The 27,453-nt window shown below is 39.5% G+C and overlaps 1 protein-coding gene across 13 annotated transcripts in view; it reads right to left on the bottom strand.

Annotated features, from left to right (window-relative positions):
* The window catches only part of MAP2K5 (mitogen-activated protein kinase kinase 5), a 268,500-nt gene that overhangs the window by 233,485 nt on the left and 7,562 nt on the right, over positions 1-27,453 (bottom strand). For all 13 annotated transcript variants that reach the window (XM_070796953.1, XM_070796958.1, XM_070796959.1 and 10 more), the window contains exon 3: positions 11,235-11,302. In XM_070796953.1, the coding sequence (XP_070653054.1) occupies positions 11,235-11,302 (68 nt within the window). The remainder of the gene's footprint in view (positions 1-11,234; positions 11,303-27,453) is intronic.

Genomic DNA, 27,453 nt, shown 5'->3' with positions numbered 1-27,453 from the left:
TCCTGGGCTCAAAAGCCCCTCCGTGTCCTCTGTTTCTTGTTGTAGAAAAAGACTTTATTCTCCTAGGCTTCCCTGAGTTCCAAAGAGCGGATGCAAGGAGTAAACTATTAGGACAACAGAATCACAGGCCTGCTTAGTTCCTCCTGAAGGGATATTGTTAACAATCTGATGCATATCTGTGTTCTACAGAAACTGTTATATAGGGTTACTGTGAAGCTCTGAATTAAACTGCAGCAATAGATTAGTGAAGGCATTTGTAAACTGTAATGATTAGTGGTTCAGAGATTTAAAAGGGAACAGGTGGAGGATGGTGACTACCTGCTAACCACAAGCACTGGTTGGAACTGGTTGGAACTGACCCAGACTGGTTGGAACCAGAAGGTTGAGATTCCTGAAACCTTACCCTGTAACCTCACCTCCAAGCAATCAGAAGGTCCATGAGCTGATCAACTTCCTATGACCCCCATCCCTCACACTGTCTTTAAAAACCCCAACCTGAAAGCCATGGAGGAGTTTAGGTCTTTGGACCGTGAGCTACCCGTTCTCCTGGCTTGGTGCCCAGCAAATAAACCTCCACTTCACTACAAACACCCACTGCCAAGAGCGTTCTGCACCTCATTCACATGAGTCCTTGCTTGGCAACAATACTAGATATTTACATTTATTCACACCTATTTGACAAATGTCGTAAACCATTTATCAGTCAACCAAGAAAAACACTCCTTTCATTCTAGTCCATGCACTCAGAACATAAAATGTTTGTTTGCTAGTTGAGAGTCAAAAGGTAAGTTATTCTCATTTATGACTAAGGATGCTAACTGTTTGTCATGCAATGCAAATGAAATACCATATTTTATTGCCATCACTTTACTATGGTGTTTCATATTTTGGTTGTGTATTAAAATATAATCATTTCTTTTTTTTTTTTTTAAAAGATCAGCTATCTCCTATTTCTCATACCTCAAAAGATTGAACTAAAGTAGGCTAGTGGGTGGACTGCTGAGCTGGTGGAGAGCCTGGCCTCTCCACTGTCACCTGTGTGAGTGAAGCCATGTCGCCTGGCCTTTCGGAGGCCGGGGGTGGTGGGAAGGTATTAATATACTGCAGATCCTGTGCTGGCTGGTGACTTCTCTTTCTTCAGGGGCTCCGCCACCCCTCCACATTTTCCTTCTGCCTTTCTTGCCACACTGCTCAGTTTCCTGTAAGTGATTCTTTCCCCATTCCTCCTTTAAATACTCAAGTTTCCCATGGCTTTTCATCAACCTTCCTTTTTTTATTTTATCCTCTCCTTGAGTTAACTTCAGCCACTTCGAAGGTTTCAATTATCAGAGGAGTCATTGAGACTAATTAGGAGCTGATGAATCACAAACCTTTATTTCCAGCCCAGATTTCTCTCCTAAGATTCGGAACATACCCAACTGGTTGTCCAGAGGCCCCCTCAAATTCAACAGGTCCCCACCTCTCCCACCCTCCCTCATGCCCTAGGCCTGTCTTCCAACAGATGGGCTCACCATCCGAATGAATGACATCACCATGACCTAGCCTCCCAAACCGGCTATCTGGGAGCCCTCCAGACCACTCCTTTCCTTCTTCCCCACATCTAATCCATCACCTTCTTACTAACTCTACATTCTCCCCACTGCTCATATCCTCAAGCTAGGGCCCTCCATGATCGAGCCTACCTGCCTTTGCAACCTCATCTCAACCCTCCCGCACTGTCCATACCACACTGATCACAGGCAGTGCCTCCTAAATACACCAGGCATCCTTTCACCTGGGCCTTTAAACACACTATTCTCTCTCTTCAAACACGCTTTCCAGTCCCCTTGTCCTTGCTACTCCACCTAGACACTACTCTCTTCAGGAAGTCTTATCTGTCTCCAAAGCTAGATCCGGAGCTCCTTCTCTGAGCTCACAGAATACCAAGTGCTTAGGTATATGAGAGCACTGATCACTCTGCCTGGTATTTCTAAGTCTTTCCTGTCCTCCCACATAAAATACTCTTTCCTTTTTTGTTAACTTCCCTGACTGAACCATGAGCTCCCTGAAGGAGTGAACTATATGTTCACTGCATCTTTACCACCTAGCATAGGGCTTGGCTAGATTCTTGCCATCCCATAAATATTTACTGTATGAAAAAGCTGGCTGGAGGCTTCCCTGATGGCTCAGTGGTAGAGCCTGCCTGCCAATGCAGGAGCCTGATCTGAGAGGATCCCACATGCCACAGAGCAACTAAGCCCATATGCCACACTATTGAGCCCGTGCTCTAGAGCCCAGGAGCCACAACTACTAAGCTCCACGTGCTGCAGTTCCTGAAGTTCACGCACCCGAGAGCCTGTGCTCTGCAACAAGAGAAGCCACCACAGTAAGTCTCACACTGCAATGAAGAGTAGCCCCTACTCTCTGCAACTAGAGAAAGTCCACGTGGAGCAACAAACACCCAGAACAGCCAAAACAAAACACACACACACAAAAACTGGCTCTATGAATAAATGGGCAAATCAGTGAGTGATCTCAGGTCCCATCTCGACATTTACCAGCCATATGACCTTGAGAAAGGAAGGCAACTTGTTTGTGCCTCAGTATTCTCAGCTGTAAATATGAAAAAAATACCTGCCTTGCTCACCTCATAGAGGTGTCAGGAACATCACAGTCAGAGAAGCTGGTATATAAGAAACATTTTTATAAAGTACTTGACAGATATCTTAAAATAGGGCACCGTGTTACTATGAATCTCCCACTTCCAAGCAACAGTACTTACAAGAAAAACGGCCATAACAATAGGGTGACACAGAAACCACTAAACAAGACTGCCGAAATCTTCAGACCAAGTACAGAGGCAGCATTTAAGTAATGTTCATCAAGGCTGAGTCAGTATGCCCTCAGCTCCCCTCAATTAGTACAGGACTATAAATAATAATACAAGTGGAAAGGTACTATAAGGAACAGTGTTTCTCCATCTGGAAGTTCATCAAGGGCATGGACCATGTCTCATGTATTTTATTATGTCTTATGCCAGAGGTGTTAATCTGGTGTCTATACGGGCCTTGGGAGATCCTTGAAATTCCTGAACTCCTAGGTGAAATGCTACACTGTGTGAATTTTCTGGGAAAAGAACAAACACCTTTCCTCACATTTTCAAAAAGACCTGTCTCCAAAAAATCTAAGAAGCTAGTAGAGTATGTAGCCATAGAGTGTACAGCACCATAGCATATGCATAATGGCCACTCTGCATATGTCCAAGGGGAGAGGCCAACAGGAAATAATACAGACATGACGACTACGTATTCTCATTGGTTAGATCTCTAACTTAGTGGCAAGTCTTACATGTCAACTCAAATCAAATTTATCATTCTTCTATACATATATAACAGAAAGGTCTCTAATCTCTCCTTAGCATGCCTTCTAGCAGACAATATAAACAGTACAGTATGAGGATATACTTATAAAAAAATAAGCATGCTGGCTTTTCCTATTAATGATAAAATTCTTAAATTCCTGTTTTGTCAATACTCCAAGCATACCCCATTATATGTAGCTGAGTCAGTAATTACAGCAATAATCAATAAACTAACAAACTATTTGCAGTCCATGGTTATATCATTTAGTTTTCCTGGTAAAGAACTCAACAACCTTAACTCTGTCAGATGGCTACAAATTCAGTTACAACAATTACACTCAGCTATGTCATCAATTATACTTTCTTTGAATTATTTCTTATACTTTACATTTAAGACATATCCCTTCTATGATGCTCACCTCTTAAAAAGCACACAGCAGCTCCTTAGTCAAAAATAACATATGAAGCTAATCTATTTTGATTACCAAACAATAACTATCTTTATTATCTGGCTTCAATCCCTGAAAACTCATTTCCTCTGCCTTGAGGTGACTACAAGGCACACATGTTCTTTCTTAGATGACTCTAGACCAAGGGTCCACATATGGCCATGGACTGATTAGATGAAGAGAAAGAAAATCACAATGAAAAGTCTTCCAATGAAAGGTCAACAGGGAACAACTCTGGGGCCTCGTTATGGATCAACGTTACCAGACAAATGTATTTATTAGTGATTTGAAAATGAAACAGACAGTAAGTTGGCCAAGTTTAATGATAACACTATTTGTTTTGGACAGTAAAACTATAAAGGATGTTAGGGAACTCCAGATGGTCTTAATAGGAATTGAAGTTTGGATAGCCAGCAGCAGATGAAATTCAACTTGGCCGAGTTTCAGGTAATGTGTGTTGGCAAAAGTTTAAACTTGTATTCAGCGATGGGTCCAAAACCTGTGGGATCCTCTCAGCTAAGGCTTTACTAGTCACTACCATGGTTGGCTTTAGGCACTGCCTACACTGGCCTTTCACCTGATCTCTAAGTTGTAGCAATTCTGCCATACTTCCAAAGGAGGAGAAGTTTAAATAGCTTCAGGGAACCTACCACTTAAATAAAACAGGAGCATCAGGTCATAAAGAGAGCAGGCCAAACAGGACATTCCCTTACAAGCAGACTACTTTATTTAACCAGCTCCAATCATGTTCAACAAAGATTCAGCCTACTGCTCAGATGTTGTTAAAAGAATTAATGAAAAGGCAGTGAGGATGAGTAAATAACATATAACAGAGAGACCTGTAATAATAGAGACAACTTGTTTTAATTTCCAGTTACAATTTACACCTTTTTGGACATATTATAGTCATGAGTTGAAAATGTACTGAATTCCTCTAACTTTACTGTGTTATAGCAAATTTATGTTCACCTTTCAGATATATATAGAAAACACCCTTCTTGTTTCCAGTAAAACTGGCCCTAAGAGAATGGGTTCATTTGGAGGTGCGAACAAGAGCCTAATGCCTTGGTTATGCCCCAGAGCAACCTGACTGCTAGACGTCCATCATCTCCATCCAGTCCACATCTCTCTAGAAGAGAAGCTCCTATGATAGCCCCTAAGAGCTTAATTGATGTCTTGCATTTTTCTGTCCCCTCATGTCAGCTGCCTCAACATAGGACCCCAGAGGACCCAAACTGTAGGTCATCCTGAGCCCTCCATAGAGAGGGAGCTGAACTAAGAGCGTGGACATATTAATGACAAAATATTGGTGGTTCAAAGCCCCAGAATACTCTGGTGCCACCCTGACTGAGGCCTGCTTATGCTCTCTTCCTTTGCTTCCACGAGCTACCTAATAATCTGATGCAAACTGCCATCTGCTTCTGCTTGTTAGCAAAAATGTCCTGAGGTATTTCAAAGAGGGGCTAAATAAGGGGCCACTACATTCTTATCACTATTTCAAGGACATCCATATGTCCCAGATAACATAGAGAAGAAAGCTAAAATAATCTGCCTCTGAAAAGAAGTTTCATTCTTTGACTAGGATGATAAAAAAAATACAAAAATCTTACTTATAGCTTGGAGTACGACACTATTCCAATTAAAAAAAAAAAAAACAAAACTAATTTACAACACCATTTATTTGGGCTTCCTGGATAGCTCAGTTGGTAAAGAATCCATCTGCAATGCAGGAGACCCTAGCTTGATTCCTGGGTCGGGAAGATCCGCTGGAGAAGGGATAGGCTACCCACTCCAGTATTCTTAGGCTCCCCTGGTGACTCAGCTGGTAAAGAATCTGCCTGCAATGCAGTAGACCTGGGTTTGATCCCTGGGTTGGGAAGATCCCCTGGAGAAGGGAAAGGCTACCTACCCCCTTCAGTATTCTGGCCTGGAGAACTCTATGGACTGTAAAGTCCATGGGATCGTAAAGTGTCATGCTCTATACCTTAAAGCATGATACTATTCCAATAAAAAAAAAAAAAAAAGCTAAATAATTTCCAACACCATTTATTTATTGCATTCAGTTTTCCTGTCTTGTTCTTTTCACCATTTCCCTACCCTGCCAGGACAGTATCGAGTATTACCAGTTGTTTGGATGGATCATGACAAACGATGGGACTAACCATTCACTGAAGACCAAGCTATTTTGCTGCATACAAAGTAAGCTGGACTGACTTAATGTGGAGCATGTTTAAAAGCACCATGTGGAAAAGAGCTTCCAATCTCTGCTCTATGTAGAAAACTTCCTAATCGTAAAGGCCCTAAGGCTATTAAAAGTTTAACAGCTAACTGGGCAACACATCCTAAGGTAAAATTCAGCCCTGTAGGAAGGAAACTTCAAAAGCCCAGAGTATTTCTTTACAGTCCTTTTCAAACTCAGGTACACTAACATGCTACTAAGTAGCATTATTTTTTTGTTATCAGGAAAACAGTGGTATTTGCAAAGCTTCTTCTGTAGGATCTCAATAAATGCCAAAACAAAAACATCACTTAACCAGGAGTGAAGACTGGGATTCCAGGACCTAGGTCTGTGTCCAGGCCTTCCCATTTATTAGCAATATAACCTCAAACTGAATCTGATCTTGCTGGGCCTCAGTTTCCTTATCTGTAAAATGAGACAGTTGGACAACGGTCTCAAACAGTTGAGACGAACCCTCTAAGGGTTTCTTCCAACTCTACTTGAGCAACTATGATTTTTTCCTTTTTTAAAAAAATTTATTTTTTAATTGAAGGATATTGCTTTACAGAATTGTGTTGGTTTCTGCCATACATCAACATGAATCAGCCATAGGTATACATATGTCCCCTCCTTCTCAAATCTCCCTCCCACCTCCCTCTCCATCCCATCCCTCTAGGCTACTGCAGAGTCCCGGTTTGAGTTCCGAGTCATGCAGCAAATTTCCACTGGCTATCTATTGAGCAACTATGATTTCTGAGGCAATCTCCAAGTTATGCATAAAACTAGGATAAAGTCAATCATATCCCAATTTACAAGGTGCTACAGAAGTCAAAGAGTATTCTCCCTCATGGTACCCAACATCCAACAAGGTACACTACAGTCACATATGTCAAAGGGAATACTTACACTCCAGTAATACACAGTGTCTGCCATGATGGGAGGTGTTACATTAAACCCATCCCACATTCTTCTGGCAATGTGGAGAAATGGTGTAAATAGAGAGATTAGGCAAAACGAAGAAAATAATTCTTATTAATACTGTTTTCCACTCATACAAGCCTCTCAGTATCAAGAGAACTAGGTGTAATAAACCCTTTACTAGCCACAGGATTTAGCAGAAACAAACACGAGCCCATTTACAAAAGTAAGATGCACTGCTGGGATCCTTGAAGAAAGGTCACCTAAAAGCAGAGGTTAACATTAAAATAACCCCCTCCTATAACTGAGTCTCAATGATAAATAACGCTTACGATGAATCAAAAATAAGGCCCAGCACTGCTGTTTCATGCTGTAAGGAAATGAGGTCAGCACTACCAGACAACAAATACAAAAAGATGGAAGGAGAAAAGCAGCAGACTATTGTCTATCCTTCTAGAAAATGAGAGAGGAAAACAAGAACAACAAAACAATTTAAACTACTTTAAGGGAGTATTTAACAGGGTCCTTTAAATAATTAGCAATGATCAGGTATTTAGTTTTCAGGATATGTAGGTTGGGTGTATTTTTTTTTTCTAATAAAGCATTTCAAATTCTAATTAAAAAAATACTTTATGGAGAAATTAAAAAGATACAATAGTGTCAGAGGAAAAGCCACAATCCCAGAAGTGGAATATTCTAACAACATAACTTACAAGAAACTACGCTATAAAAACAGATTGTTGATTAACACAAACTCATAACAAAACGCAGAGAGCGATCACAATGGTGCTGTAATAACACTTGGCTGCTGAATTCTCTCAATACATTAAATATCTCCTTGGAGACCAAATTACTTTACATTTTCTTAAAAGACAATTTATTATAGCTTTGTTTTCTTCTCATTATCTCTTAAAAATATATCTAATGAAGAAAAGAATACAACTTCTAAATAACACATAAAATGGTACTAATGTGTGACAACAGACTTTGGTTAATGTGCTAGTTATTATTTAACAGCGCACAACCTACTGTCATGACAAGTCCTCACCACAACGCGACATTCTGTGTGTCTCATGCATCAAAACCACTGTATGCCGTTATCACGGCACACATAAAATTAACAGCCTCGGGCTGCTAGCAATTTAAATAATTGATAAGTTTTCAATTAAAAAGGCAACATTTTCAGGTCTAATACAAAAATCTATTTAAATTACTGATACAAACTTATGCTTCTGTTGGCCCAAAGCCAGAAAATGCTTACATCCAAGGGGGGGGGGGGGGGATTCTGCAAGTTTCAACTCAGACACCGTAGTTTTTTTTTAAAAGAATGATTAAAGGATTTATGGCAAAAACATGTCTAGTTTTGCTTTCCCCATATGGTTTTTAAAGAAATACTAAAGTGACTGCAAATTTATTGAATTCCACATGAAAAGCATAGCTTTTTTTTTTTTTTTTTTTTAACAGTAAATATGTGGTCCCAAGTCCTTGGAATCAAAATTTTTCAGAGCCAAACCGAACTTAAAAAATAAAAGGCCAATACAGGTTTTTAATACCAGGTTGGCAACTGAAGACTATCAACCAAAATCTATTGTGAGGTTAAGTCCAAATCGTTCTCTTTATGGCAAAACTGTAACCCAAAGGAATTTCAACCATAAAAACCAAAACAGATCAAAATGGCAGCCAACCAAACCTGTTTGTGCTTTCTGAGACAGAGCTTCCTCTACTCTTTACTATTTAATTGTTTATTCAGAGCCTGACTCTACATAAACAAAGAGTATCTGATGGTAGAGGCTGCCTCAACAGATAAGAGCAAAAGGAAATCCAGTTAGGCTTTAAATAACTTAAAACCTGTTATCTCTCTCAGGGTTATTTTCATTTTCATTTTAAAATAATCTGCTCCAACATTCACAATCTGGGGAGTGGAGCTCTATCTTGGGGCCTCAGGTTCTTATCTATGAATATCAAGTGAATTAAAGAGAAAACTCAGACCTGATCATCTAGACCCCATTCTATGAACCACTGCCAGTTTACAGAAAAAAGTTTTCACCATCCACAGCAAATGAACGAACATAAGAAAAATGTAGTGAGTTTTACATAAAACTCTCTGAGGAATATAACTTTAACCAGTCAGTCTGGAATTTCCTGGTCATTGCTAGGGACGTCATCCACCTGACAGACCCCTGCTGTCCCCCAGAGGAAGGTGACCTTGCCTGAAACCATCAGCTCTTGGCTAAAGTGACTTCCTTGTCCTGTCTCCTGCCACGTCTTTAGAGTGCCTTTCTATCTGCTGGATGGGATGTTGCCCAATTCATGAATCATTATATAAAGCCAATAAGATCTTACAAAATGTACTCTGTTTTGTACAATTTTTTAAACTTTTTTTTTTAATTTTCAAAATTAAAAAAAAAAAAAGCTCATTTTTTAACACATAGAAAGCTCCCAGTACTAATGTGCAAGAAGGTGGGTGGGAGAGCAGCAGTATGAAACAGCAAAGGAGCACGGGCCTTGGCACAAGGAGAAGCTGAATGTATAGTCCATATTCATACTCATATAGCTGTAAGACCTTGGGAATGTCTCTTAAGCATAGCTTCCTCATCTGAAAGGTAGGGATGATACTATCTACTTTACAGAGTGATGATGAAAGCTAAAGGAAACTAAATACCTTAAGCATCTAGTGTAAAATGGGCACTTAGCAGTGGAAATAATTATGACTACCACTAGGATCACATGTAGTAACACTTCTCAAAGAGCAGTTTGCTAGATCTTCCCAAAAGTACATTTTTGAAAGCACGATTTTGTGTGAGGTCATGTCAGAGACATAATGAAAGTACATGGATGTCAGCAGTGTTCTCTCTGCAGTGGATCCATGTGAAAAAACTGGAACCCATCTGTGTGTGTGTGTTTTCTAAGAATAAGCATGTCACATTCTCAGGAGAGGTAGTTGATCTATCAATACTAGTGCTAGACCTTTCAGCAGACAATCCTACTCTGCCTTTCAAGGTACTGATGAGCCCTGCTCTAAATTCTCAGGGCACAAAGACTCTCAAATAAGTTAATGTGAAGTCAATGGGAAATTGACTTTTTTACTCTGTGCTAGTCTGAATGCATGGTCTGTTAACCATGCCATCCTTCTTGTTCTCTTTCCTCCTACCCTAAATTAAAACTATTGGTGGAAACCCATACAGATATTTTACAGTTTTCATTACAATGAAACAATATCCTGGTTAAAAACCTACAACCTAATCATTTGCTAAGATTAGAGACTCACTGAAAAGCCAGGGCGCCAGTTCCATCATTTCTACCATAATACCACTTTGCATTTGTATAGAATTTTTAACTTTTCAAAGGGTTTCACATCTATTATCCCATTTGACCATTACAATGACCCTGTGCAGAAGAAAGGACAAGTATTATTATCCACAATTGACAGATGAGGCAACTACTGCACAGAAAGGTTAAATGTTTTGCCTAAGGCCAGGAAGCCAGAGAAGGGCAGTGGTCTCCTGACTTCCAGTCTAATGCTCTCTTCACCAGACCACTAGAGAAGGTTTTGTACACAGACTGCAAGCTCAGAAAAAACAAAATGAATTAAGAAAAAATGAAATAAGAGAAAAGAACAAACCAGGGTTCAGGGAAGCTACTTCTCTCCAGAGTAGCTAAATTATTCAAGCTTAGTATTAAAGTTTTAGAAATGTATCCTTTTTTCTTGTCTATCTACCTTGGCCCTGAGACAAATGTTAATGCAAATTTTCACTGAAATTTGAAACACAAAAGAAAAGTCATTTGGGGATATATTCAAATCACTTAGATTCAGTAAGTAACCCTGCAGTTCCTTTTAGGGTGGGGTGGTTAGTATATAAAATCACTGAGAGTACATCTGTAAGTCATGTATCCACATTAAGCCAGCAGCTACATTATAACTAGTCTGTTTGGAAGGGGTGAAAGGGATCTCCAGTTGAAAGTGGATTTTGAAAAATTTTTTAGAGCCCAGGGGTTCATTTTTAATGAGCCGTTACTTTAAGTACTGCATAAAAAATACAGGAAATTGATAGTCCATTTAGTCTGCACCATACCTAATGCAAAAGTCATTAAGATGCATTATTCTTAATGTTCATGATATGATCAGTAAGTGTCTTTTGAAAAGAATGCCCTTAACTTTCACGTAAGGAGATCTTTAAAAATTTTACATATTGTATAGAAAAATGTTAAGAGCAACTGTGATTTACTTTCATATCTTCACTACATCAAGAAACTGCATCCTCAATTACAACAAGATTTTAAGAAAAGTCCTCATTAGTAGTAGACTTACATATGACAGCATTGCCTTCATTTCTTCATCACTTCTCACTGTAATTCGATCACCATCTTCATCTTCATCTGTTTAAAAAGCAACATAATGTAAGTGGTAAGATTTTTTTAATATACGAAAACCATGTCAGCTGGAAACATAATACAATTGGTTTATACAAACTTGATGTCCACACCCTCAACACTGTATGTTGCAGATGTTGACGTTATTAGTTTGCTGGTTTGGTTTTTTCATTCAGAATACAACAGAATCTCAATAAAGAACTATAAATTTTAGGGACAGCTGAAAATTAAAATATTGCTCATGTCATTTATGACAGGAACCTAAGTTAAAGTAAATACAGGGATTTCCCTGGCAGTCTAGTGGTTAAGACTCTGGGCTTCCACTGCAGGGAGCATGGGTTCAATCCCTGGTCGGGGAACTGAAATCACACACGTTGCATGGAACAGCCAAATAAGTAAATAAATATTTTAAAAATAAAGTACATACAACTGGAGTATGAACAGGTTTGGCTTGAAAAACTTGAAAAACTGAAGAAAAGCCAGTCTTATTCAACTATGAGTACTTTTTGCTTTCCCGCACGGCACCCTATCCCTCTATTTCTCCATTCTTCTTCTCTCCCGGCAATCTGTCATGTCCTAATAGCATAATAAAAATGGCTATCATTTACTGAACACTACTATAACACAAGGCACTGTGATTTATGCTCCATACACCCTTAAAAGCCTCATAACGATTCTATGATGTGGACAATATGACTTGATTATTATCATTCCCTTTTTTACAGAACTGAGAGCCCAGTGTAAGGTTAACTTACAAAGCAACTCTAATACAGTTCTCCTCATAACCCACTTGATCTCTCGTTTTCTCAACTGTTTCACTTATACTGAGTACTTTATGACCACAGAAAGCTTCAAATGGTGATTTGCACTACTGTGAAATCATTTAAACTCTCTTAAAACTAGAGGATAATAAGACTTCACAAAATACTGAACATTCAGAATGGGTAAATCTGAGTAAGTGGATCATCAAAGGAGCCACATCCAGAACAGTGCAATGACCTCACTGATCCTTCCCTTTATTAAAACAGTCGTGAAATATGTCTCCAAAACTGCTTTCTGAACCTGAAGATAAGTCAAGCAAAAATACCAGATCTTGTTTTTAGTCCCTAACGAAACTGTCCACATCTGATCACTCATTCATCCATACTATCTGCCAGGCAGAATGACTTCTGGTTATTTCTAAATATTTAGCTAGCTATTTCATCCTTCTGAGGATAAAGATCTGTCAACAGGAAAACGGCATACTTAGTAGACTCTAAATGTACAGTTGATTGAAAAATGCCAAAAACATTTTGAGCAAGGGCAACACTGATGGAAGCCGTACACAGCCTCCCATGGGGACAGCGTGGAAGGGACAGGCTGGCTCTCAAACGGGTGCCTCCACTGGTGTGCATTTCTGAAACCGAGCTAGGATTTATTTATTTATTTATTTTGGTCACTCTTGGGCATCTAATTGCTGATTCGATCAGAGGCAGAGACCCTGATCCCAAGCCTGGAGAAAAAGACAAATCTCTCATCATAAAGAGAATAAGCTAGCATGACATGCTCTGAGAACTCTTACTGAAAATATAGGGGGAGTTCAGTTTAGCACCTGGATCTTAGCCCACCACACCTGAGCAGGCCCTCCCTCCTGTCTAGCTGCTTTTTTTAAGATAGCCCACTGTTTGGTGACCAGGCCACGGGAACCCTAAGAGGGAGACTGTTTTCTCTCCTACTTAGTCTATTTCAGAGCACAATGCTACCTTCTTTTTCTCCCTCACAGCCAACAGCAATCTGACAGTACGAGGGAAAGCAGCATCTGAATTTGTCCTGTTCAGTGACCAGGCCAACAGCTCTCACTGGGGTTTTCCCTCCAGAGTAACTGTTCTGGATCCTAGATACAGGTTCACTCCTGCAGAGTTCCCCAACTGGATGTAAATCAGTATCATCAAGTCACACTGAATATTCACATAGCTAGGAGCTGCAACAATCACCACTGGTATTACCTACCAAGAGCTGCCTCTCTTAAGTATAAACGGCACACAGTGGTCACCTTCAGTAACAAAGAAGGCATATTCCTACGGAGGTTATGTATATAAAGAACTACACAGAAATCCAGCATTTTCCTTCCCTCTCTTTCTTTCTTTAAGCTATAGGCTAGAGTCAAACTGGGAGAAAAATGCTGTTCTAATTTTGGAAACAGAGATAGTTTCTATGTAGGTTCCAGAAACTAGTATTTTCAAGGTTAAGTCAAAAAGCTGTCACATAAATGCAGGAAACAAAGGAGAAAAAAACAGACACTGTATAAAGGAATATAATGTTACATATCACCACATATGAAAGCACTTTACATTTTTTGTTTTAAAAGCAAGTTAAATTCTCAGTTTGGATGTGGACTAAAATGATTTGCTCTTGATGAAGTCCTGAACTTGGTAAAATTTTCAGTCTGAACAAAGTAGCTTTATGTAAACCTCATTGCTACACCACAGCTAGCTGTAGAGATGGTGGCTACAAAGGGACAGATGATCTTCAAATCCCAATACACACTAGACCTCAATAAGGTACTGTCCACATGGAATGAAGAAGTACTTGGAGTTTAATAAAACAGGTGAAGAATCTTTTTATAATTTTTAAAGAGAAGGCACAGATTTCAGAAAAAAATTGTTTCAATCACAGTCTCTTTAAATCAGTAACAATAACAACAAAAATAATTCTCTAAGCTCTCAAGCTTGGGCTTGAACCTTTAAGGCTACTGAAAACCAAAGATTGTATAATTCTAAAATTCTATGAAATCACTGAAGGATTATTTCAGTTACCATAAATAATCTGGTAACTGTGAGGGAAGTCAGTTACCAGAATAATCTCTTACTTAGCAGTTCCATAGAAAGCAGCGATGAAACACTAAAGGGCACTCCGCTTTAAGTGGACAGAAAAAACTTAAGACAAAACGCCAGAGCAACTTCGATGCAAACCTGAAGTGCTGTCTCATAAGGAGACAAGGGAACTTGAAAGAGGCATTCTAATAAAGCCTGAGGACAGAATCAGGTTTATAAGACATAGTGACTAGTAGTTCTCATGGATTAATGAGAAGCTTCATTTTATGTAGGAACTACTTTCCCTTACAGATTGCTCTTTGAAGGACGGTCTGCTTCAGTCTTTAATAATTGCAATTAGTAGTTTTAATGAAGACTCCTTGTTCTTGTCAGAAAGGAGACTGAGTTGAAAAAGAAATTGCACTAAGAGAAGACAAATGATTCTGGCCCAAAGGCAAAATCCAAGCCATGTCGGCAACCCAAGAGCAGATCACTGGCTTTGAAATTTAAAATGAGAATACACTTCTCTCTAAAGACAAGCAATTTCGAGAAAGATACACGAAGGGCCAATGGGTACACAGAAAGGTGCTCCACATCTCTAACCATCAGGGATATGCAAATCAAAACCGAGATGAGGCATCCCCTGACACTTGTTACACTATCATTAAAAAGACGAGTGAGAACAAGTGTTGGTGAGAACGCGGAGAAAAGAGAACCCTCGTGTACTGTAGGTAGGAAGGAACGTAAACTGAAACAACCACTGTGGGAAAGAGGATGTGGTTCCTCAAAGAATTAAAATTACAACTAATACATGATCCAGCAATTGTACTGCTGGGTCTGTATCCAAAGGAACTGAAATCAGAAGTTTACGGAAATATCTGTACTCATTGTATTTGAGCATTCTTTGGCATTGCCCTTCTTTGGGACTGGAATGAAAACTGACCTTTTCCACTCCTGGGCCCCTGCTGAGTTTTCCAAATTTGCTGGCATATTGAGTGCAGCACTTTCACAGCATCATCTTAGGATTTGAAATAGCTCAACTGGAATTCCATCACCTCCACTAGCTTTGTTTGCAGTGATGCTTCCTAAGGCCCACTTGACTTCACATTCCAGGATGTCTGGCTCTAGGTCAGTGATCACACCATCGTGATTACCTGGGTTATTAAGATCTTTTTTGTATAGTTCTTCTGTGTACTCTTGCCATCTCTTCTTAACATTTTCTGCTTCTGTTAGGTCCATACCATTTCTGTCCTTTATCGAGCCCATCTTTGCATGAAATGTTCCTTTGGTGTATCTAATTTTCTTGAAGAGATCTCTAGTCTTTCCCATTCTATTGTTTCCTCTATTTCTTTGCATTGATCGCTAAGGAAGGCCTTCTTATCTCTCCTTGCTATTCTTCAGAACTCTGCATTCAGATGCTTGTATCTTTCCTTTCCTCCTTTGCTTTTCACTTCTCTTCTTTTGACAGCTATTTGTAAGGCCTCCTCAGACAGCCATTTTGCCTTTTTGCATTTCTTTTTCTTGGGTTTTAAAAAAGGCAGAGGAACCAGAGATTAAATTGCCAACATCTGCTAGATCATCAAAAAAGCAAGAGAGTTTCAGAAAAACATCTATTTCTGCTTTATTGACTATGCCAAAGCCTTTGACTGTGTGGATCACAATAAACTATGGACAATTCTGAAAGAGATAGGAATAGCAGACCACCTGACCTGCTTCTTGAGAAACCTGTATGCAAGTCAGGAAGCAACAGTTAGAACTGGACATGGAACAACAGACTGGTTCCAAATAGGAAAACGAGTACATCAAGGCTGTATATTGTCACCCTGCTTATTTAACTTCTATGCAGAGTACATCATGAGAAATGCTGGACTGGAAGAAGCATAAGCTGAAATCAAGACTGCCGGGAGAAATAGCAATAACCTCAGACATGCAGATGACACCACCCTTATGGCAGAAAGTGAAGAGGAACTAAAGAGTCTCTTGATGAAAGTGAAAGATAAGAGTGAAAAAGTTGGCTTAAAGCTCAACATTCAGAAAAGTAAGATCATGGCATCCGGTCCCATCACTTCATGGCAAATAGATGGGGAAACAGTGGAAACAGTGGCTGACTTTATTTTTAGGGGCTCCAAAATCACTGCAGATGATGATTGTAGCCATGAAATTAAAAGACGCTTACTCCTTGGAAGGAAAGTTATGACCAACCTAGACAGCATATTAAAAAGCAGAGACATTACTTTCCCAACATAGGTCCACCTAGTTAAGGCTATGGTTTTTCCAGTAGTCACGTATGCATGTGAGAGTTGGACTATAAAGTTGAGCGCCGAAGAATTGATGCTTTTAGAACTGTGGTGTTGGAGAAGACTCTTGAGAGTCCCTTGGACTGCAAGGAGATCCAACCAGTCCATCCTAAAGGAGATCAGTCCTGGGTGTTCATTGGAAGGACTGATGTTGAAGCTGAAACTCCAATACTTTGACCACCTGATGCAAAGAGCTGACTCAGCTGAAAAGACCATGATGCTGAGAAAGATTGAGGGCAGGAGGAGAAGGGGACAACAAAGATGAGATGGTTGGATGGCATTACTGACTCAATGGACATAAGTCTGAGTGAACTCCAGGAGTTGGTGATGGACAGGGAGGCCTGGCGTGCTGCAATTCATGGTGTCGCAGAGTCGGACACAACTAAGCGACTGAACTGAACTGTAAACAACTCAAGTATCCATCAATGGATCAATGGATAAAGAAGATGTGTACACATACGTACACACACACACACACAGACAGACACACAGACACAGATACAAAAACATGAATATTACTCAGCCATGAAAAAAGATGGGTGTTCTTCCATTTCTGACAACATGGATGAACCCTGAGGGCATTATGCTAAGTGAAATAAGTTAGAGAAAGACAAATACTGTATGATATCACTTATATGTGGAATCTAAACAACTGAAATTCAGAGTTACCAGGGGTTGTAGAGCAGGGAAACAGGGAGATACTTGTCAAAGGGTATATACTTACAGTTGTAAGACTAACAAAGTGTGAGGACCCAATGTACAGTACGGTGATTATTGCTAACAATATTTTATTACATACTTGAACACTGCTAACAGATCTTAAATGTTCTGACCACAAAAAAGAAACGCTAATTATGTATCAGGATGAACATGTTAGCTACACTACAGTGGTAATCATTTTGCACTATATAATGATCAAATCAGCATATTATACACCCTAAAGTTTCACAACATTATCTGTCAATTATATCTCAATAAAGCTGGAAAAAAAATTTTAAGTAGACAATGAATTGAGAGTAATGACAAGTTAATAAAGGATAAGAAAGTAGATCTACATACCAAGCAATTTAGTATGACAATAACTTAAAATACTTTTCTGAATAAAAAGTAGGATATACATAGTCCATCTATCAAAGACTCTGGCTGGGCCTATCAAACTAGATTAGCTATAAATGTACACTAGCTGGAAACATAAATCATAAAAAACTTACTAAAATGGCAGAAAGTGTCAAAGGTATAAATACACTGAAGAACACTAGGAAGCCAATGCACTAAGAGAAGTAGAAAAAAATAATTTGAACTCTTTTTGCCTTACACATGGAGGTTCTTTGCCATCTGACCAAAAAAGCATTACTAGATATGACCAAGAAGGGGGGCAGGGAAGCGCTCTGATACACTGGTTCACAATGAGAATTCCAGCCTTCTCTAGTTGCCTGGAGCATAGTAATATGATTTTCCAGCACATTAGGGAAGCAAAAGTAGAACCAGAAAGTCTATGTACTGGCTGGATTCTGTTAATGTCACTTAAAATGGAGGAAAAAAATCCTAGCAAGATACCAAATAGAGTGCAGCAGATGGTAAACAAATATTATGAAGCAATCTTCACAAAATCTGCAGTGTGTCACAAATATACAAAATGGCAGAGTTTGGGAAAAGAGAATCATAACAGGCCATATGTTGGTAGCGATTTCCTTCGAAGCAACATGCAATCCAAAAGAGAAACCAAGAGGAGGAACATAAAGGCCCAGTGGAGGAGAGGCAGCCTCAGGTGAGGGGCGGTCAGAACGGCAAGCAGAGTTCCCGCCGAGTAAACAGCAGACAAACAGCAGATTCTGGGGAGCTCTCAGGCACACTACACCCACTGCAGTGGCAGGGCTCAAGTCAGCTTTCGAGAGAAATAATTTAGCTTCTGCCAAGAGCCACACAGAAACTTAAGACAATACTGTGGTTTATTTGTCATGTGTCATATTGCTTCAGTGCCGGGTAAGAGGGTCCATTAGAACTACAGCAAAGGCATTTTTCTAGGGCAAGAGGAAAGAAATGAAAACAGAGTTGTAGAGGTTAAAAAAGACATCAACAGGAAGTGATCAGAAGACCTGCCAAGTTTAGAACCCTTCTCAGGGTCTAAGATCTGGACAGGACTGGAGGCCATAGTTTCTAAGGCTAAATCTTCAAATCCATGAGTTTTAATTTAGCTCCATGCCTCCCACCTCCTGAATCCTTCTTCGCTTCCTCTTTCTTTTCAAATAAAATATCTAAGTGCCCACTATTTGTCACAGGTAATGTTCTGGACACTGGGGATAATAACAGTGGAAAAAGGAAAACGCCTGCCCTCACGGAGGTTATACCCTACTTGAGAAAGACTTGAAAGGGATGAGGGGATGAACCGTACAGATATCTGGGGAAAGAACGCTTCAGGCAGAGAAGCAGAAGAATACCTGACATGCCTGAGAGACTAAAAGAAAGCCAGAGTAGCTGGAACAGACTGAGAACAAGATGAAGGAGAGAGAGACGAGTTCACAGGAGTAATGACTGTGTAGAGCTGGGGGCAGATGAGAAAGGGCAGGGCCTTGCACGACTTGGCTTTCACTCCTGAGTGAGAAAGAAACCCTGGAGGGTCTTGAGTGCAGTGATCTCACTTAACTTCTAAAAGGATCACTTTGGCTACAGTCTGAGGAAGAGGCTATGTGGAGGCAAAGCAGAAACAGGAGACAAGTCAGGGGGCCACAGTCCTAGTCCAGGTAAGAGGTGACGGTGGCCTAAACCAGTCATTACATGCTGGATATATTTTAAAGATACAGCCAAAAGGATTTGCTGATGGGTGAGAGACAGAAGGCGTGTCCTTACTACTTCACTCCTTCAACCATTCATACATTCCAGAAGCACAAATTGAGAGTTTACCATGTGCCAGGTGCTACGCTGGGTTTCTAGTGACTCAAAAGTGAGTGGTACTGGAACTTCCCTGGCGGTCCAGTGATTAATACTCTGTGCTTTCACTGTAGGGGGCACAAGTTCAATTCCCGGATGGGAACTAAAGTCCTGCAAGCCATGGGGTGCAGCCAAAAAAAAAAAAAAAACCTGAAAAACAAGCATCACTATCTACTGCCCTTAAGGAACTAACCTGGTGCTTGGGAAAAGGACTTAAACTTCTAAATTCTCAAGTAAAACAGCCAGACTACCAATACTTACTACTACTACTACTACTAACTACCTACTACCACTAACAACTACTCTCATAAGACTAAAAATGTTTTGGACTTTTTGCATCAGTGATATTTCAAAATAAAATTTCAATAAATTAAAGCCCCCTTTATACCCTTCCAAATTCTAAGAATACATAATTAGCTCTTAAATGTTAATTTTTTTCCACCAGCAATGGGGACCATTTAAAACATTTATTAGATATTTTGATGGATCACTAAAAGGCATCTCTAGGACACATCCAGGATAGTCTTTTCCCCTGGGTTTCTTTTTCTTTTTTTAATCGGAGTATAGTTGATTTACAATGTTGTGTTAGTTACAGGTACACAGCAAAGTGATCAGTTATACATATATACATACCCACTCCTTTTTTAGATTCTTCTCCCATATAGGCCACTACAGAGTATGGAGTAGAGTTCTCTGTGCTATACAGTGGATTCTTATTAGTTACCTATTTTATATATAGTAGTGTATATATGTCAATCTCAATCTTCCAGTTTATCCCTCTCACCACCCACCTTTGCTCCTGATAACCATAAATTTGTTTTCTACATCTGTGACTCTACTTCTGTTTTGTAAATAAGCTCATTTGCATCCCCCTTTTTTAGATTCCACACGTAAGTGATAGTATATATTTGTCTTTCTGTGTCTGACTTACTTCACTCAGTATGACAATCTCTACATCTATCCATGTTGTTGCAAATGGCATTATTTTGCTCCTTTTTATGGCTAAGTAATATTCCACTGTGGGCTTCTTTGGTGGCTCAGTGGTAAAGAATCTGCCTGCCAATGCAAGAGACATGAGTTTGATCCCAGGGTCAGGAAGAATCTCCTGGCGAAGGAAATGGCAACCCACTCTAGTATTCTTGCCTGGGAAATCCAGGATAGAGGAGTCTGGTGGGCTATAGTCCATGGGGTTGCAAAAGAGTTGGACACAACTTAGTGACTCAACAAAGACAACAAATATTCCATTGTATATAGCCTACATGTTAATTTTTAGACTCAGTGTATGTCTAATATGAAATTACAATTTTTCATTAACCTACCCAGTTTTACTTACAAGCAAACAGTTAGCTTTTAGATATGGTACAGTGTAAGAAAATAATGCTTCATTTTTCCCAGAAATTCATAAAACAACTGAAAAGGATTCTATTCAATGAAGAGTGAGTATAAAATAGTCACAGTTAAAGAAAAACAAAACAAAGATTTATCCTAAAGTCGTATTTTCCAAACCAAAACTCAGACACCTGGCTTAAGCAGTGTGAAGATACCCATATGAGGGCTATAGATCAGAATATATGATGTCAGAGTATCCCAGAAAAGTGGGACCTTACGGTATTTATAGGTATAAGTCAGCATTCTCATTCCAATGAGAAGAGTTGACTCATTGGAAAAGACTGATGCTGGGAGGGATTGGGGGCAGGAGGAGAAGGGGACGACAGAGGATGAGATGGCTGGATGGCATCACCGACTCGATGGATGTGAGTTTGAGCAATCTCCGGGAGTTGGTGATGGACAGGAAGGCCTGGCGTGCTGCAATTCATGGGGTCGCAAAGAGTCAGACACGACTGAGCGACTGAACTGAACTGAGCTGAACTGAAGTCAGCATTTGTCTATATAGACTTAAAATGCATCTATCAAGTCAACAGTAAGATTTTTACTATCCAGCAACACCAGCCCAACTGTAATTTTATACTAGTAACTTGTCTAGAGAAAACCCAGGGAGAGGAACACATGTAACGATATGCACAGGAAACTCCTTAGCAGGCACAGTTGACTTTTCTCACCTCATGTGTTGGTGTACTCATTAATCTGTTAATGACACTGTGAAAATCAGCAGGGCTCTTTGGACCTATATGAATGTCAAGCTCCTATAGCATACATAGGGCCCACACACGCAAACATACAAGATGTTTTATGGTTATGGAATTTAGCTTCATCTCAGAAGTGTTCTCATATCTGGGGAAAGACAAATTATTCAATAACCAGCATGGAATCAACTGTCTGTCTTCTTGAAAAATCAAGTTGGATCTCCGCCTGACTCCTTGCACCAAAATAAACTGAAAATGGTACAAAAATTTTTTTTAAAATCCTCTGCCTTTGTAATAAAATACATGTTGTTTTATTAAAGAAAAAGAACCCACATGAATACATATACAAACATACATATTTACGTACATATCTAAAAGTGTGTATTTAACCTCATTAAAGTAGAAAGAAAAAAGAATCTGAATTAATGTTTCTCCAACATCTTGGAATGTGGAAGACCTTTCGAAGCATGACATAAATCCAGAAGTCAAAATATGACAAACCAGACCACGCAAAAATTTTAAATTTCTCCATGGGAAAAAAAAAGAGAGAGGAAAAAAAAGACCAAAACAAGCTGAAATGAATGCAATAAACTAAACAAAAATATAACATCTAAGACAAAGGACCAATTTTCTTAATATTGGAAAGCTCTTCAGTCAACTAGAAAAACACAAATAACCTAAATAGAAAAATGGGCAAAGGTGATAAATAGTTCACAGAAATTAAATACAGATGACCAAAATATAAATGAAAAGATGCTCAAGCTCATTTATAATTGAAGAAATACAAAATAAAATTATAATATAATAATCTTTTTCACATATCAAATTGACATCAACTAAAAAGTTGATTTGGTGAGGGTAGAGAGAAATGGGCATTCTTGAACACTGCTGGTGGGAGTGCAAATCGGCTCTACCTTGTAAAGAACAACGTGGAAATAGCTATTAAAACATAAAATACGGTACTCTTTGTTTCAGTAGTTCCAAATCCATTTCTACACCGTGGAAAGTCATAAGAGACAATGCTGTTGTTGACTGCAGCATTTTTCTTTTCTAATGCTACTAAAAAAAACTGATAACGTCTTAAACTTAAAACTGGTCCACCAACAGGTTAAATTAGCCATAAGAGTATCCAAAAGAATGAAGCTGATTTATATACACTTACATTAGAAAGAGACCCAATATATACTATTAAGTAATGGCAGGGGCAACTAGCTGCAATATTGTATATATTATGTATGAGGAAATATCTGGAAGGATACAGAAGAAACTATTAACTAGGGAATTGGGGCTGGGGACTTTTTGCTTTATTTTGATACTGACTGAAATTTTTTTAAGATCATCTTCTTAACTTAAAAACAACAAAAAACTAGACACTATATATTGAAAAGTAGTACTTTCACCTAAAAGTGGTAAAAAGAAAAAGAGGTTTGAGGTCATTAGTCCAAAAGGTTAAGTCTGGCCCGAATGGGACTCCTTCCCCTCATTCACTTCTAAATCCCCTTGGAAACGCTATCCCCAGGAACAGAAATCAGAAAGAATATAACCACTTACAGACCCTCTGCACTCTCAGGACAAGTGTGGGAATTTGATTTTGGATCCTGAATTGTCCACCACCAACTAGTTATATCCCATGGCTGAATAACTGTACAAATAATCCCCCCCAAAAAGCAAATTTTTTACTTAACTTTAGGTTACATGCATTTTACAATTCTCTTCTGAATATGGACATATGTAACATTCCATCTTACTCAACAAAGTGTTTCTATGAGGCACAAAGTATACTTGTTGCTCAGTATGCACAGGGTATTAGTTCCAGAACCACATCCCTCCCGCTCCATCACGAACAGGAGACCGAGATCGGTGGACCGTCAAGTCCATAAAGTACATTTTATGAACGTACATAAAATGGTGTCATACAAGTGGCAGATGTGGAACCTGTGGGTATACAGGGCCCACTGTACTAAGAAGAGAGCCAGAGTGAAATGAAACGTGGCCCCTGTCACCAAGCCATCAAAATCTAGGGAGGATGGGAAACAGGCACACAGCCAACTGGAGGGCAGGCCCAACAGGTCACCTGCTCCAGTGACGTGCCCAGAGGGATGAGCCACACCGGTGGGGACTGGGGGTTTCACCAGCAAGATGGCATTTCTCAGAACTGAACTTCCGGTAAGAGAACCTTAACCCTTCCCCTCTTTTCCACTTACTCTTTTTCTCTACATTTATACAGAACAGGTAAATTTGACATTGTCCTTTCTCTTGTCAATTATATCATTAAATATAATACCACCTCTTTTGTATAGGTTAGTGTTGGGTATACTTTGCAGGGCTTCCCTGGTGGCTCAGTTGGTAAAGAATCCGCCTGCAATGCAGGAGACCTAGGTTTGATCCCTGTGTCAGGAAGATCCCCTGGAGAAGGAACTGGCAACCCATTCCAGTATTCTCGCCTGGTAAGTCCCGTGGACAAAGGAGCCTGCCAGACTACAGCCCATGGGGTCCCAAAGAGTTAGACACAAGTGAGTAACTAAACCACCACACTTAGCAGCCATATATATATATTACCATAAATAATATATATTATTTTAATATATATATTAAATATATATAATAATATATATTACCATAAATATCTTAAAGTTTTGTTTATTTAAGATTTGTTCCATCATACCATAAACTACTGAAAGAGCTCTAACATTTCAGCAAATTAGCATATAAACTACATCTTTCCAACTATCAGTATTTTTTGCACATAAATTTCATTCATTAGTATGGATTTTTGTTACAGAAAATAAGGTCACCCTAGAACACTAATGAAAGAAGCTCGCATAGGATTTTAAGTCTATAGTGGAAAGTTCACAACAATCTGAACACAATAAAATGAAGAACTATCATTACTTTGTCTCTGTGTCCATTTGTTCCTATTCTTGCCACCTAAAACTGGTCCAGAAGCTGATGGGTATAGCGCCACTGCCCTTGTTGTGGGGCGGGGGAGGAAAGTAAAGACTCTAAGAAGTTAAACCTAGAAATTTAAACATTTCTTCTGTTAGTGTTAAGTATACTTTTCAGTGTTATATATATTACCAAAAATATTTCTTTGATCAAAGTTTTACTTATTCAAGATGGAACTTACTGTTCCATCACACTCATAAACCACACTTAACACCCTTCACAGGCTTTCAACGTGCTTGGTTAAAAAGGCTGCAAGTTTCACGCTCAAAACAGAACTGTATTTACATATGGACTCTACCACTTCCTAGCTGATCACTTTCAACAATTTCTTTATGTCTCTGAGTTTCAGTTTCCTCACAAGTGTAATTTTCCTACCTTACACAATTATTGCAAAGATTAGCAACAATCCAGGTACATCATCAAGAACACTGGCACACAGCAGCCCATCAATTAGTTCAGTTCAATTCAGTAGCTCAGTCGTGTCCGACTCTTTGCGACCCCAAGGACTGCAGCACACCTGGCCTCCCTAACCATCACCAATCCCGGAATTTACCCAAACTCATGCCCATTGAGTCGGTGATGCCATCCAACCATCTTATCCTTTGTCGTCCCCTTCTTCTCCCGCCCTCAGTCTTTCCCAGCATCAGGGTCTTTTCAAATGAGTCAGCTCTTCGCATCAGGTGGCCAAAGTACTGGAGTTTCAGCTTCAACATCAGTCTTTCCAATGAATACTCAGGACTGGTTGGATCTCCTTGCAGTCCAAGGGACTCTCAAGAGTCTTCTCCAACACCACAGTTCAAAAGCATCAATTCTTTGGTGCTCAGCTTACTTTATAGTCCAACTCTCACATCCATACATGACTACTGGAAAAACCCTAGCCTTGACTAGACAGATGTTTGTTGGCAAAGTAATGTCTCTGCTTTTTAATATTCTGTCTAGGTTGGTCATAACTTTCCTTCCAAGGAGTAAGCATCTTTTAATTTCATGGCTGCAGTCACCATCTGCAGTGATTTTGGAGCCCCCCAAAATAAAGTCTGCCACTATTTCCACTGTTTCCCCATCTGTTGCCATGAAGTGATGGGACCAGATGCCATGATCTTAGTTTTCTGAATGTTGAGCTTTAAGCCAACTTTTTCACTCTCACTTTCATCAAGAGGCTCTTTAGTTCTTCGCTTTCTGCCATAAGGGTGGTATCATCTGCATATCTGAGGTTATTGATATTTCTCCCGGCAGTCTTGATTCCAGCTTGTGCTTCTTCCAGCCCAGCATTTCTCATGATGTACTCTGCATATAAGTTAAATAAGCAGGGTGACAGTATACAGCCTTGACATACTCCTTTTCCTATTTGGAACCAGTCTGTTGTTCCATGCCCAGTTCTAATTGTTGCTTCCTGACATGCATTCAATAAATGATAGGTAAAATAATCAGCATTACTACTGTGAACCCTGACTCTGAAAGCCAAAAAGGCACAGGTTCATCAAGCCACTTGGAGGGATACAGAAAGGCAGAAGTAGAAAAAGCAAGATAAGATTCTTTTTTGCCTCACCTATAAACAATCAGAATGCACAACATCAAAAATTATGACAGCTCTGAGAACAAGTCTCGACAGTGGCTGAGAATATACACATGAGAAATTCCACTTTATCACCTACTAGCTGTGAGACTTAAGTTACTTAGAGGAGATGTCCTCAAGTAGCACAGAGCAAATAACAGTCCTTCAAAGTACTTCATGGGGGTCTTGTGAAGGTTAAATTAAATGAGATAACCAATGGAACACTCTTAACACAGCATCTAGCAGCAGTTAAGTACCCCAAATGTTAATTACCAGACCACCCATAAAATCCTTGGCACCCCCAAGTAGTTACCGCAAGACGTCTGAAGAGCTTGCAACACTAACATGTATTTCAGATATACATACTATTTTTCAGTAGTATATGAAGTTCAGTGTGGTTAATACAATACTCTTCTTTATTAATTATTTTAGTTCTACTCAAGTAGCTTTTAAAACCATGAAGTGATTGTTGAAAAATATTCAATAGAGAATACTGAAATAGCAATAGAGAGAGAGATAAAGCAGGAAGTATATTCATTCAGTCAATTCTTCCCCTACTACAGCCCCAAGTCTGCTTTTCAGAAGAAATGACTGGAAAGCACTGCAGAGGGCACCTCTTCAGATCTTTGTCTCAATATGTACACGAAGTTGGGAGGTGGAAGTAGGGAATAAATATGGGATCATACTATATTTAATCAAAATGGGATCATACCATACATATTTTACCTATTAACAGTATATCCCAAATATATTTCCATGTCAATGTTTAAAATTCTTAGTTAATTATTCTGGGCATTTAGCTTACCTCTAAATTTTTTGCTTTTAAAAATAATTACAGGGAATTCCCTGTGGCATAATGGTTAGGGTTTGATGCTTTCACTGCTGTGGCCCAAGTTCAATCCCTGGTCAGGGAGCTGAGATCCCACAAGCCTTACAAGCAGCCAAAATTAAAGAAAAAAAAAAAAAAAAAACTCCACAATGTACACTTTGTTTGAAGGGCATTCAACACATGTGTAGGTATTTCTGTTGGACAGTTTCCTAAAAGTGGATCTGTCCAGACAAAGGTTTTGAACATTCTATATTTTAAATATTGTCAAATTTGTCTCCAAGAGAACATAAATAAAAGAGAGGACCTTGTACTCTCTGTCATTAACCATCTGCTTAAAAAACAAAAAAGATACAATCGTGGAGAAACTGTACATTTTTCCACAGGGAAAAGCAGACCACATCTTCAATAAAAGTTGGGGCCACAGTTACAAACCTTTCTTTATCCTTCCCAACACCAGAGGCCCTGTGCTACTGACTAAACTCTCATCCTACTTAGCCCTTCACATCCCCCTGGCTTATGTCAAACCAGTTTTCTAGTACACCCTGCCCCCACCCCAGGCCCCAAGCCAATTGGTTTGGTGCGGGGCGGGGGTGGGGGTGGGGGTGGGGGGAATGACTCAAGACCTGAAGTGTTGTTGTCCCCATCCAAAAGCCTTGCGAAGACCCATTAAAGCAGAATTATTCCACGCAACATTCACTTAATTGCTCTACTCTGTTGCTGTTTTAAGGT

This window comes from Bos indicus, chromosome 10, assembly GCF_029378745.1.
Source record: "Bos indicus isolate NIAB-ARS_2022 breed Sahiwal x Tharparkar chromosome 10, NIAB-ARS_B.indTharparkar_mat_pri_1.0, whole genome shotgun sequence".
NCBI classification, from domain to species: Eukaryota; Metazoa; Chordata; class Mammalia; order Artiodactyla; family Bovidae; genus Bos; species Bos indicus.
Note: the sequence above shows the minus strand (reverse complement) of the source record. Positions and strands in the feature narration are given on the sequence as shown.